The following is a 13,301-nucleotide window of genomic DNA, read 5'->3' as shown; positions in this document are numbered from 1 at the left end:
GAGACCATAAAAATCGTGGCATATATCGAAGTCTGCATGATACTGATGGTTGCAATGTAGTGGTGAAATAACTAGATTAAAATAACAAAATTTATGTATGGCTAGGATCACAAATTGATTATGAAACATTTTCTCATAACAATATAACATAGATTTTGTATATAAGTTATCGTAGTATACTGATATTATATATTCCCGTTGCAACGTACGGGCATCCAGCTAGTGAACAAATAAAGTGGATCATTTAGTATCACCGGGACACCCGACAGATTACCGGAATTCCTGAATCATATGTATAATGGTCAAAAGTCTGTAAGACAATAACAAGTACATGTGAAAGTAACTTGGCGGTTTTGCCAATCTAGGTCATGACAAGCCAATTGAGATGCGGCTGTTAGCTACAACTCTGCCAAAAATATACTTACTAGTACATTCTAATTTTCTTAAGAGAGCCAAAGCATCTCAAGTTTGATCAAATTTATATAATAAAACAATCACATTCATGATACCAAATAAGTATTATTAGTGTTTTAATTAATTATATTTTTAAAATATACCTAGTTGATGTCATAAATCTGTGATTACCTCTACAATTTTAGTCAAACCTGAGATACTTTACCTCTTCAAAAAAGTTAGAATGACTTATAATTTAGAATTGAGTAAAAATTAGTGACACACACACACACCACAAAATGAACTCGTATAGAACAGTATATGTAGTTGAAATGTATATTCCGATCTTCCAACGTTTACTTGCTGGTGTCTCTTTCGGAATTGCTTGTTGGCACCACCCCTGGAGAGTCATGGTTGTTCACACTAAGACCTACCCCCTGAGTCTGGATTTACCATCAGAAAGAACACTTGTTACAAGATCGAAACTGTAATGAGAAGTACGGTAGACATCAATCGCAGTGAGCATGACAGACCTGGGAATTTGATTCTTGCCCATGAGTACGAACCGGGCGCATATTAAGATCGATCATTTTTGAATCAATGTTACCCTGGTCATCACAGTTGCCATCAGTGGCCGGATCATCGCCGTTATGGTGGTTTGCCGTTTGCTCCTTGGGTGGCTTTTTCTGGTCTCTCTGGTTTTCAGGATCTTGGATTTCCATAGGCACGTCATCCATATGGCCCGGTTTATCTCCTGGAAACTAATCATAGCTTTCTGTTTTGAGAGCTATAAAAATGCAGGGAGTAGCAATCCAGATCAATGAAAGAATAGAAACTTACTTCAACCCTTTGCCTTAGGAGCAGGTATCTTCCATGGGTTCGCTTGCCACCAACATGAACAGTCATATCACAGCTCAGGCAAAGTGAGGTGCCGTCTATCTCACAGTAGAAGAAAGCTACATTGACAAGGCAAACAATGTGAACCCAGGCAAATGAAAGATTTATTAATCTACTAATTGTAAAATAGGGAATTCATGATTCAAAAAGCATACCGGGTGAATTTTCACATATATCACACCGGACAAGTTTATTAGGGTCTGCAAGTCCAACTCTCACATGCCGACTAGCAAGCTTGTTACACATGTGTACCTGCGTCAAAACATGACATGGTATTGCTATAGACACCACTTTTTTCAAACAAGGATTCTTTATTTGATATTGCAGGATGGATCCACATGTAAAGATAAGTGCAGATTTCATAAGATTAATACTGAATCAAGTTAATTAGTTTTCCATTCTCACTTATCAATGTTCCCATATACATGTGACAAATTTGTCATCAACATATAAGGAACACACACTTCGTGTGTTTTTCTCAACAGGAGCTGAAGTTTGAAGGAAATACCCTCTCTAGTAAAAAAAATGCTTGTCGCATTTGACTTTACACGATCTTTGATGTACATATTTGACCCTAATTTCTTCTAGAACACTCTTAAAATCCTTCAGATTTGTGAGATTCAGCAAGTATTTTCCAGTACAATTCTACAGTTATAACTTGCATGTTTTCAAACTAATAAATAATTTTAAAGTTATTGATGTTTGTAGATTTAAAGGTTTGACTAAATACTATCCTAGACAACATGTTTTTATGACCAGAGGGAGTAATAATTCTGTAGAAGATGGGATTTTCCAGTAAAACGATTTATGAGTGCATAACAACAATATTAGGCACCCAGACAATGAAGGCTCATTCAATCATTTGAAGCCCTAGAAGAGGTCCCGTACACACTGCTTTGCAAAAGAATCAAACCAAGCCCACTAGCATCAGGCAGCCTTTGATATAGAATCATGGTTTTAGCTTTTACCTCACAGACGGCATAGCATGATGATAACTTTAGTAGCATCCAAAACTGGCAGTCTACAAGTACATTAGGGGCTGTTTGCTTTGCACCTAAGCAGAGCTGCCTGGTGCGAGCGCTGCTCCTAAGGCTCTGTTTGGGATAGCTCCATCTCCAGAAAATTTGGTGGTGTTCGTGGACCAAGTCATTAGGTGCTCCAGAAAATCGTGGAGCTGGAGCTGTGAGCCTTTAAAACACATTTAGATAAGTCATTTTATATATTATTTAGATTAAAACTGTTTTTAAACTATTTAAATTGATATTATAAACTATAGCTCCACACTGGAGCTAGAACCTGTAGCTATCCCAAACACCCCCTAAGCGTTCGATTACAAGCGTTTGGGGCCAGGATTGCTGGCTGGAGGGCAGCTCGCCTGGAAGACCATGAAGCAAACACACCCTTACATTCCATGTTTCTATTCCTTTGAGAAACTGCACTAAACAGAGCTTAAAAGTGCAATATTCCAAGGCAACCCCACTCCAAAAAAAAAACTATTCTGATGGCCTGGGCCTTGCTACGGAACTCCATGTCTCCATTACCCTATAGGAGGTAAGATCTTAAACAATTTTTGCTTAAAAATACATACAACAATTAAGTAATTAGTAAATAATTAAATTATTAAAAAAATAAAATCATAGAAATTTCTGCCGGCTCTTCTTCCTTAACTAGTAGTCTAGTACTGCATGCAGACCTAGATAGTGGACAAGTGACCGTGTGTTCCAGGGGCCGAGTTTATGATACATGAGATCGGCCATGTCTACTGACACATTGCATGAACCCCGCACAAAATTGCTTATGTAATCAAATAATTATTTCATCGTTCTCATATAAAAAACTGTATATGCCGGGCTAAAATAAATATAATATGTAAAATTAACATGTTGGGATAAATTATTACTTCATAGAGATCCCAACTTAAAAAAGTTACATGACGCGTTTGGAAGCATTTGTTGTTTTTCAAATATGTTGTTTTTCCCATTCCGCAATATTGGCTCCTAAGAGGTAATATGTGTTCATAGACATCAAGATCATCGGTCCACAGCCATCCTGGAGTACCCATTTTGATATAAATCTTTTCTTGTGCGCACAAGTCTGGAAGAATCACGATCACCTTACAGCAACTCTAGTAGTTCTCTAAAAGACTCCCTACCTCAGTTAGGTAGATGACCTAAAAACTCCTCTCCAACAGCTCTCTAAATAAGTTTCCTAAATTTAGCTACTTTTTGTCTAACCTTATTTTCTCTCTACATTTAGTAACCATTTACCAACAAAAAAAAAACTGGCGGCAATTGTTTTTTATTTCAGCGCATTTTTCCCATCTGGGGTTGTTCTTTAAGTGCTTTGCGTTCCTGAGAATAAGATAATACTCGATTCTAAGAGGCCAATTGGGCCAACCCAGGTGAATCGCCCCGAGCCCATAATATGGTTACATGCTCTTCTGATTTTCTCAATACCCATCCAAGGAACTCCGACAAGTTTGTCACTGTCAAATGCTAGAATGTTCCATTTTCCTCCGTCGGGATCTTATCAATTTGAACTAGTACGGTTACGAACCCCATGCTAGATCGAAACAGACGCAGGATCGTCGAACGTCGATTCGTCGAAATGGAGAAAATGGGAACACGACAGAGACCGACCGCACCAACTAGGACGGAGGTAATAAAGACCACCGTGCCCGCCCGCCACCCCAATCGAAACAGCACCCTCGTCCGATCTGCGAGAGGGACGACGACCTCCGCGGGTCAGAGGGAGTAGGGAGCGGAATTAACCTTCTCGTCGCAGGGCCGGCAAAGCGCTGCCTCGTCGGCCGCACAGAAGAGCACCGCCGGTGCGCTCTCGCACACATCGCAGATCGTCCGCATCCCAACGCCGCGCCGCTCCCGACGCCAGTGTCATCGCTCCGCCGCCATCCGGGCGACAAAAACCGCAGGTCCCCCGCCTCGCGCCGATCCCCTGTGATCCTTCCCAGCGCTAAAGGTGTCGGCAGACGACGGGGCGGCGGCGGGGAGATGTGGACCAGAGGCGGCAGCAGAACACAGGCCGCACAGGAGCTTGGAGTCTTTGGACGAGGAGAGATGTGGCAGCGAAGCGACTAGCGAAGGGCGACGACACGGCGGAAGAGGTATATGATTTGGATGTGGTGGTGCACTGGTGCGGTGCGGTGGTGCCTAGTATGTGGTGGACCCGTGCTCTAGAGGCATCGTACTTGCCAACATTTCCTAGGCGCAGTCTATGCACCCAGAACGACTCCTGAACGGCTGAACCACAGCAAGCGACAAGCCGCCAAGTGAACTGTTTTGGTACGACTATGGACCGTACTCACGCAACTCTCTACTCGAGACTGGCCCAACACTATTTGATGCTCTACGTCTTCTTCGGCTACAGCGGATACCAACATTATCATCACCGACATGCGGGGTAGGGATGCCTGGGCCCAGGAATCTGTGACTCGTACCTGGTCACCTGGAGTTGATGAGCTGGTGGGAGTTAGGTTCGGTTTTGGATTTAGGCGTAGGTGGGCCCTCGAGAGATGTCAGCCACAGAATGGAAAGGGAGCGGGATTTTGGGGTTGTGGCTCTGAATCAATCTGCATTCTTTCATGACTTTTTTTGTCGGCTACCAACCTACATAGCCAATCCATATATTTTGTGCATGTTTGGTAATTGTTGGCTCCGAGTTAGGGTTAAATAATTGGATGGAACCGTAGCGGTGCTCTTTGCGGGAGTCGACAGTTCGTGATGTAGGGACAGATAATCTGTAGCTGCTTCTTCTCTACGTGCTTTCGAATAGCCCGTGATGACGCAGTCTTCTTCTTCGCAGAAACTTGAATCTCGTCTCTCGGAAAGGACCCCGTCGGGGAGGAGATCTTAGAGTTGTCTTAGGATCGACATGTCATTCAAGACGTCTCTAGACAACGTTGAGCCAAAGAGAGGTAAAGAAATAGGTCGAGTAAGACTAATACCAGGACTAGATTACTCCTACTCCTAATGCATAGGGAAAAAGACAAATAAGATAAATATGGTAAATTGGTTTGATTTGATCGATTATGGCAGTGTAAATCGGTCGTACCCCTTCATTTATATAAGGGGGTCTAGACCCATTACAAGTCGGTTCCCAAACAAATCTCGCGAAGTTTGCTAACAAAACCCGCAAGAAATCGGGAACTCTAACTGATTATGTTCACGCGCGAACCGTCCACGCCGCCACGATGGACCGTCCGCAGACTGTTTAGGGCTAGGGTCGGATCGTCCACCTATCATAAACATTGCTCAACATATGCCCTGTCTTTTGGTGGAGCTTGTCAAATCAAAAGCACCTGGACTAGCAACATCTTCCAAGAAACAGTAAATTTCATAAGTCATCTTGTTCCCGAAATAAGAACTCAGACTGATGTAAGTCATGGATCTTTCAACTATCACTATAGTTATTTAATAGAATTCTAATGCATAAAGTTCGTTTAGGATTGTATCTTTTTCAGCCATGACCATTTGATTAACGAGTCAAAAGGTATAAAATTGTGGTCCCCCAAGCCCGAATAAGCAAAGGGACTATGCATGTAATATGGGTTTGTCGTCGTGCTATTCCATATTTGAACAAGACAATACATTGGCGATGAGTAGGCTGGTGGAAAGTATCTTGACACCACTGGATATGGATGAATAGGCGACACTTGTTGCGTCGCCTTTTGGGCCGCTTTAGTCAGCTGTGTTGCTTTTTGCGAATGATCGGGGTTTCTTCGTTGCTGACCACGTGGAATGACCTCTTGTTAGCATATTTGAAGAGTAATTGATCAAAAGTAGGGACGGATTTGACCAGCCGACTAAGTGCTTTATAAGTGCTTTACCCCCACATACCTTTTCTAGTTGTCGAAGCTTGTAGGTGTGTGGATGTTGTGGCCTTCGTTACCGGACCGTCTGGCTGGGTCAGCCGGACTGTCCGCCGTAGGCTCAGGAGTATCCAAGCAAAAATGTCGCACCATCCACGATGTGCGGGACAATGAGCTTTGATCGCTTGTCTAATTGTACTTGCCCCCCAACGTCTCTAGTCTTATTAATCCTCTTGGCCGGAGCCCTCCGAGTAACTACTCCCTATGATATATTTGGCGTGCGAGGATCAACAATGATAAGGTCTTTTCCTTTGCCTTTATCGGCCACTTTCGGCCGAACTAAGAATTTTTTGTCCGTAAGCTGTGTTATGTTAACAGAAAATGGTTGTTTATCAATTTGCATCTCCTGAAAACTCAATCGACCCTCATTTATGGCCGATTGTATCTGTCGACGGGAAACATTACAATCATTGGTGTCATGGGAAAAAGAATTATGCCACTTGCAATAAGCATGTCTCTTTAGATCATCTAGAGGAGGAATAGTATAAGCTACTTTAATGTTGCCACTTTTTAATAGCTCATCAAATTTTTTGTCACACTTGGCGACATTAAAACTAAATTTAACTTCTTCTTGCCGGTTCTTTTGAACCAGATGTAAAGAAGAAAATGACAAAGGTTTGGCCTTCATTGGCCAAACAAGTTCAGTGGTATATACATCTGTGGATTCATCATCCAAACTATCGCGCTCCACTAGATGCACATTATGGCTAGCCGATTTTGATGCCTCTTTACTTTGTCTTTCATAGGCTAAATCCCGCTCTATGTTATTGAAAAGAATTGGGTGCTATCTAATTTTTATTTTAAGTACAACCACAACCCATTAAAAGCCAGCCCTGCCAGCTATTTGTATGCGACATGAATTTGGAAGCATCGGTTTTTAGTGTCCTATAATCTCCGGATATAGTCATTAACTGATTCTTTGTGCCCCTGTCAGACTAAAGCCAAATTAGCTAATTCCAGTTCATACTCCCTAGAAAAGAAATGCTCATGGAATTTACTCTCTAAATCGTTCCAGAAATTAATGGAATTATGAGGTAGAGCAGTGTACCATGCAAAAGCACTACCAGTAAGGGATAAAGAAAATAAACGAACATGAAAGGCTTCCCTATCGACCTATTCGCCTACTTGTGCCGAAAACTGGCCTATGTGTCTATGTTTGCTTTTACCGCATTCACTAGAGAATTTGGAAAACTCTGGTATCCTAGTCCCCTGTGGGTATGGGATAGTGTCAAGCTAATGATCATATGGCTTTTTGATATGATTGCCCCAATCTGGCCACACTTACTCCGATCATTTCTCGAAACAGTTCAGACATTTATTCCCTAATTTTTTTCGTAGTGTCCGGTGGTAGGCCATCGGTCCTTGGGATGTGGGGCTCATTTGGCCGAGCATTATTATGTTGGCCTTCTTGCCATGATCGATCAAAAATGATGTTTGGCCTGTCATCGCATGGTGCACTGTGGCTTTGCCATATAACGAGAGAAATGTATTGTTGTTGTGGTGCGTAGTAAATTGGTGTGTTGCGTGTAGCAACAGGGTCTACATATGCATATCTGGACGGTCCGTCGCAGGTGACCGGACAGTCCAGCGTGCTGGCGATCAGTCCGAGTGTATACTCGGACTATCCGATCGTGTATATTACCATCGGGGGGCACGTGGTGGTCCTGGCACAGTTTCGAACTATCTGATAGGGAGTATAAGACTGTCCGCTTTATGGTCGAATGGTCCGATATTTGATGCGGACGGTCCGGTCACATTTAGTGTCGTTGATCTATCAAGCATGGACGACGGTGGTGGTATTTGCCCTAGATATGAATTCATCGGCATACCATATAATGGTTGGGGCTGCGAATCCCCATTTGTTGTTGATGTATTAGGTACAGATATCATGTTACTACTTCGTATGACGGAAAACAAAGAGCACCTAGAAGGGATGAATAGATGATCCTAAAAAACGACACTAAAAACACAAACTTGGTCTAAAAATAAAGTTTGAGTAAGGAGAAGAAGAAAGCAAGTCCTCTTCACTTGATTTCTCTTTCAAGATATAGAATAGTTTAAGAACAACATTACAAGTGAATTTTTAGAGACTAGGAAGGGGGAGAGAAATCACAAGCAAATGAGCACACAAAACACGATGATTTTTCCTGTGGTTCGGTCAAGCCTAATGTTGGGGACTTGTTCTCAAATGCTATGAGTTAAGAACAAGGCAACATAGAGAATGTTAAACGATAAAGTCCTTCATCCTTTGAATCATTATTTCCCTTAGGATATAACGATCTTCGGACGAAGGTCATGAAGGACGAAGCTTCATCATTCCAGTATCCATTAATGAAAGACGAAGCATATGAAACATAAAAGATAGCATGAATAATCACACAACATTATTCATTTAATTTTATTATATCATCATAGAGAAATAGAAACAATATTGAATTATAAATGTACCTTCGGCTTGGAAGGAGATGAAAATACAAGTGTGACGCAAAAGCAAATGCCAAGTCAGCGTGAACAGTACGGGGGTACTGTTCACCTATTTATAGGCACGGGGTATAACCCATACAAAATTACATACATGCCCTTTACATTTGGTGATAATTCTATAGCACTCTACCGAGGTCTGAATGGCCTTTTCATCTTTAAGTCGGTTCCTTTTTCTGCGAACATGCCGAAGCTTTCCTGCTTGACAGCTTCGGCACTGTGTCAACCTTTGTATCTTTTGAGCTTCTCCCTTGAAGACCTTCGGCGACGAAGCATAGACCCAACAGTAGCCCCTTTCGCGGTGCTAGATCGTTTTTCGTAACGAGCTTGATCCGTGAAAAAAGTCTCTTAAGCTTCGGGGAGCCGAAGGTCCAAAAAACACCTTCCCTGAGCTCGTTGCCGAGAAACGATTCACTCTCCCTGCGCGTAACGGCCCCACCTTGCAGAGTTACTGTTCGGTCTCTGTGGTCCACCGTTCAGCGAGCGCAAGCGGGTGTGCGCCTGGTGTAAAAATTCTGGCGCTTCGCCTTCTTACCTGCAGCACTATATAAACAGACGAGTAGGTGTGAAGTTACCACAGCATTCATTGCTATTTGCACTGTTTTCCTGCCAAAATTTTTAACAATCACCGAAGCTTGTCTGTTAGAACCGAACGAAGCCCCAGTTTTAAATCTGCTTCGGAGGAAGAAAATTTTAAAGTTTCACAAGTTCATAATTAAAATGGCCAGAGTCCGCTCTACCGCCAGGGTTGAGCGCGAGGGGGAGGAAACTGAAGCTTCGGAGATCGTCCCTATCTCCGAAGCCATGCAACGATCCGGGCTAGTAACTTCGGAAAAGATTCCTGTTGATGATGCAGAACAAGCAATCGCTGAAGCAGAAGGGGAAGATGCTGAGGAAACTGACTCCGAAGATGATTATCACCTTGCCACACCAAGCAAACCCAGCCATTTGGACTTCGGGAAATCTACTGTTTCGAAGGCTGATCTGTCCAAGATGGTAAAGTCAGGCTATTTTACTGAAAATCAAAAGAAGCTATTACGCTTCGGGGGAGAAGAGACTACCCCAAAGCCGGAGAAAGATGAAATTGTTATTTTTAAAAGCTTCCTAAAGGCTGGATTAAGATTCCCCCTTCATGGGATTATTGCAGAGATATTAAAGAATTTTGGAATCTATTTTCACCAGCTGACCCCCAACGCTATCGTTAGGCTCAATGTTTATATCTGGGCACTCCGAAGCCAGGCGGTGGAACCGTTTGCGGACAGCTTTTGCCGAGTTCACGAATTGCACTATCAGACAAAGGCTAGAAAAGATGGATTACATGAGAATTTTGGTTGCTATAATTTTGCTTATCGGAAAACTACGAAGTATCCTGTGATCAGTTACCGAAGCAAATGGGCAGCAGGGTGGAAATCGGAATGGTTCTACGTCAAGGTTGATGACGATAAGGAAAAACTTGTGCAAAGTCCACTTGAACTGACCTTCGGAGAAACCCGCCCCCAGTGCCACATGTTACCAGAGGGTCCGACTCAAAAAGCAATGTATGAATTCAAAATAATTGCAGAGAATATCAGTACAAGGGACCTGGTCCAGGAATTCTTGGCTTTTAAGGTTTTCCCTAGTGTAAAAGAGTGGGAAATGCCGAAGCTGGAGGGGGAGAAGAAAAAAGGTGAACTTGTACGCTTGCCTTACTACTTCAAATTTAAGAAATACTTTAAAACTCCTTGCCAAGAGTGGCTGGATACGATTGAAGTGATGTGCAACGAGATACTTGGTAATTATTCGAAAAAAGAAGATCAATTGATGACCGCAGCCTTCGGCACCCGACCGAAACGAAGGCTAAATCGAGTATTGGACGCCTTGGGTTTCGAGTACCCAGACTACGAAGATCTGAACAAAGGTGCCGGAGGCCAAAAAAGGAAAAGGGGAACTGAAGCCTTAGATGAAGGTGAAAAAGAGCCAATAAAGAAGAAAATTCCAAAGAAAAGGAAAACTTCTTCTCCGAAGCAACAAATATCCGAAGCAGAAGAAACCCCCGCATCGCCTTCTGCTGCTGTTGTTGAGGAAATTCTGAAGGTAATGACTGAATCCTTACCTGCAAAGCTAAGTCCACTGGGTCCACAACTGACAAAGTTTTTTCAGAAGGACAAGGAGCCCGAGAAATCGAAGAAAACAATCAAGGCAAGGAAACAAAGAATCATTACCGTGACAGAAGTAATTGACAAAACACCGCCAAGAGCTTCGGCCCAAAAAACACAAGCAGCTGCAGAGGGGGCAGATATTGAAATTGCACCTTCGGAGGCCGCAACCGCCGAAGTTGCCTCAGCTGAAGATTTGAATTTAGAGAGCACAATTGAACATATTGACCAAATGCTGCTAAACATGGCTGCAGAAGAAGCTGCCACTGTTGCCGAAGAGACTGTGACCGTAGCGTCAAAGAAAGGAAAAGAAATTGCTGACGAAGCTTCAGAAAACGAAGCCTTCACGTTCCAAAACTTAGTTGGAGAACATCTAACAAAAGCTGAAATAGAAGAGCTTAAAGAGTATGCCCAATCCTGTGGATACAAACCTGGGGCACTCCTCTTCGGAGGCGTTGATGATGAGAAATTAGAGTGTATTCGGGACCAAACAGGGGCCAAAGTTATTAGTACTCTGTCCAAGAGTATTGGATTCCCGAAGCTAGAAGCAGATATCAGCCGCTACCGACGACAACATGTCGTTGGTAGTTTGTTTTACTCTAACTTCAAGGTGAATGACGTCTCTTAACCTTTATTGCTTCTAATAAAAACATATCTGACAAGGTTGTGTTTGTGTAGAGTATGTTATTGAGCAAAGCTTTGCAAATGCAGCAAGATCTTGAAGATAAAAAGCATGAAATTATAATCGGAAATTTGGAAAACAAAATACAGGAGCAATCAGATGCTTTTGAGAAAAAGAACTTTGAGCTCCAGGCAGTCGAAGGCTTACTGGCGGAAGCTGAAGCAAAAATATCAGAACTAAACTCGAAGCTTCTCCGCCAGTCTGAGCAGTTCGAACGAGAAAAACAAGATCTCAATGAAAAACTTGAAGCCGAAGCTCAGCAGAATTCGGATTTGAGAAAACTACTGACAAATCTTCAAGAAAAATGCCTGGAATTTAGCAACAAGTGCATTCAACGATTAAGAAAGATTTTTTACTCGGTTGGAGCTAGCAGCGAAAAATTTACCCCCTCAGCTGAAGATCTACCAAAAACCTTCGAACACATTGAGGGGGAGATTGACGAGCTCGACGAAGTCATTGCTGGGCATGGTGACTTCTGTGCCTGGGTGGCTTCTCGAGGGACTGCTGCAGCCTTCATGAAGGCTGGCTGTGATCATGGGAAAATTGTCAATAGGCCAAATTTTACTTTGTCACCATCAATCCTGGATGACATCCCTGATCTCGCCCGAAGCATCTCGAATCGATTTGTAAAAATGATATGGACAAAAGGTGGTCGAGAGAAAGCTGGAGACGAAGCTCGTAGCCACCTTGATCCAGTAAGAAATCATACCTTATGCTTACCTTTTCCTATAAACTTAATTCTGACTTCCAATGACCTTATTCATGTAGGATGACGAAGCCGAAGCTGATGATCAAAAATAACGCCAAAGCCGAAGCTCCTTGGAGATTTAGATAGTAGACTGCAGATAGCACTTGAAAAACTTTTGAGATAACTTTTGTAAATGTAAACAAAACTTCCATGTACACTGTTCATACCTTGTAATATATCCTTAACCTTTCACTGATTTATGAGAAATGCTTTGATGTGGACGAAATTTCCTTTTTTGAGCCGAAGGCAAAAAAAAACACCTTCCCTTCTTTTCGTACGCAACGAAGCATAGAAAACAACATTTTCCTTTTTTCCGAAGCTCTCCTTCATAAAAACAACAATTTCCCCTCTTTTTTGTGCATGAAGCTCTTTTTCCCTTTCTTTTTTCTCTTCTTGCCGAAGCAATCATTTTATGCGATGAAGATGATTATCCTACATATGCCTAGATGAATGTTTATGAATGCAAATGCTATGATGTAATGTGTTGTGCAAATGAATGGCCAAACACGTATCCGAAGCTATATTCATAGCCATTATTTTCTTAGAAACAATCACACCTTAGCTCTGCATTCCCTTAGGAACGACTTTGGAGCTTCTTCGCCTTTACTTTTGGCGGAATCAGCGTTGACTTTTCGCTGTAAGCTCTGCATTCCCTTAGGAACGACTTTGGAGTTCTTCGCCTTTTACTTAGGTGGTATAAGCTCTGCATTCCCTTAGGAACGTCTTTGGAGCTTCTTCGCCTTTTACTTAGGCGGTATAAGCTCTGCATTCCCTTAGGAACGTCTTTGGAGCTTCTTCGTTTTTACTTTTCGGCACTCGATGGTGCGCTCTCAGCTTTTACATTTACATTCTTTGGGGGATTTTGCTCTTATAAGACTAAAAAAGGAAATTACATATGCTGGCCCCATTAAAAACCTTTCTCCCCCTTTGGAAAGGAAAAGGGTGCCATGAAAGAAAAAATAAAAATGTGAAAAATTACATCGAATTATACATAATATCGCCGAAGCTCATCCGCATTCCAAGACCTAGGAATGTCATTGCCGTCCATATCTTTCAATCTGTATGAACCGGGCCTTG

General features: G+C 42.4%; 1 protein-coding gene across 3 annotated transcripts; it reads right to left on the bottom strand.

Moving 5' to 3' along the window:
• Nucleotides 1-270: 270 nt before the first annotated feature.
• On the bottom strand, nt 271-4,429 carry LOC100273363 (Salt tolerance-like protein). Of its 3 annotated transcripts, none has more exons than XR_004851198.1 (6): nt 4,062-4,429; nt 2,259-2,478; nt 1,446-1,542; nt 1,234-1,349; nt 927-1,147; nt 271-836 (listed from the first exon to the last, which is right to left on the bottom strand). XR_004851198.1 is itself a non-coding variant. In XM_020540356.3 (6 exons), the coding sequence occupies exons 1-6, from the start codon at nt 4,136-4,138 to the stop codon at nt 750-752; spliced, it is 825 nt and encodes a 274-aa protein (XP_020395945.1). In that variant the 5' UTR covers nt 4,139-4,429; the 3' UTR covers nt 271-749. The 3 variants fall into 3 exon arrangements, 2 of the variants coding, with proteins under 2 accessions (XP_020395945.1, NP_001141274.1); XM_020540356.3 differs by having other exon boundaries at nt 927-1,154; NM_001147802.1 differs by lacking the exon at nt 2,259-2,478 and having other exon boundaries at nt 625-836; nt 927-1,154; nt 4,062-4,400.
• Between the last annotated feature and the right edge of the window lie 8,872 nt (nt 4,430-13,301).

This window comes from Zea mays, chromosome 7, assembly GCF_902167145.1.
Source record: "Zea mays cultivar B73 chromosome 7, Zm-B73-REFERENCE-NAM-5.0, whole genome shotgun sequence".
NCBI lineage: Eukaryota > Viridiplantae > Streptophyta > Magnoliopsida > Poales > Poaceae > Zea > Zea mays.
Note: the sequence above shows the minus strand (reverse complement) of the source record. Positions and strands in the feature narration are given on the sequence as shown.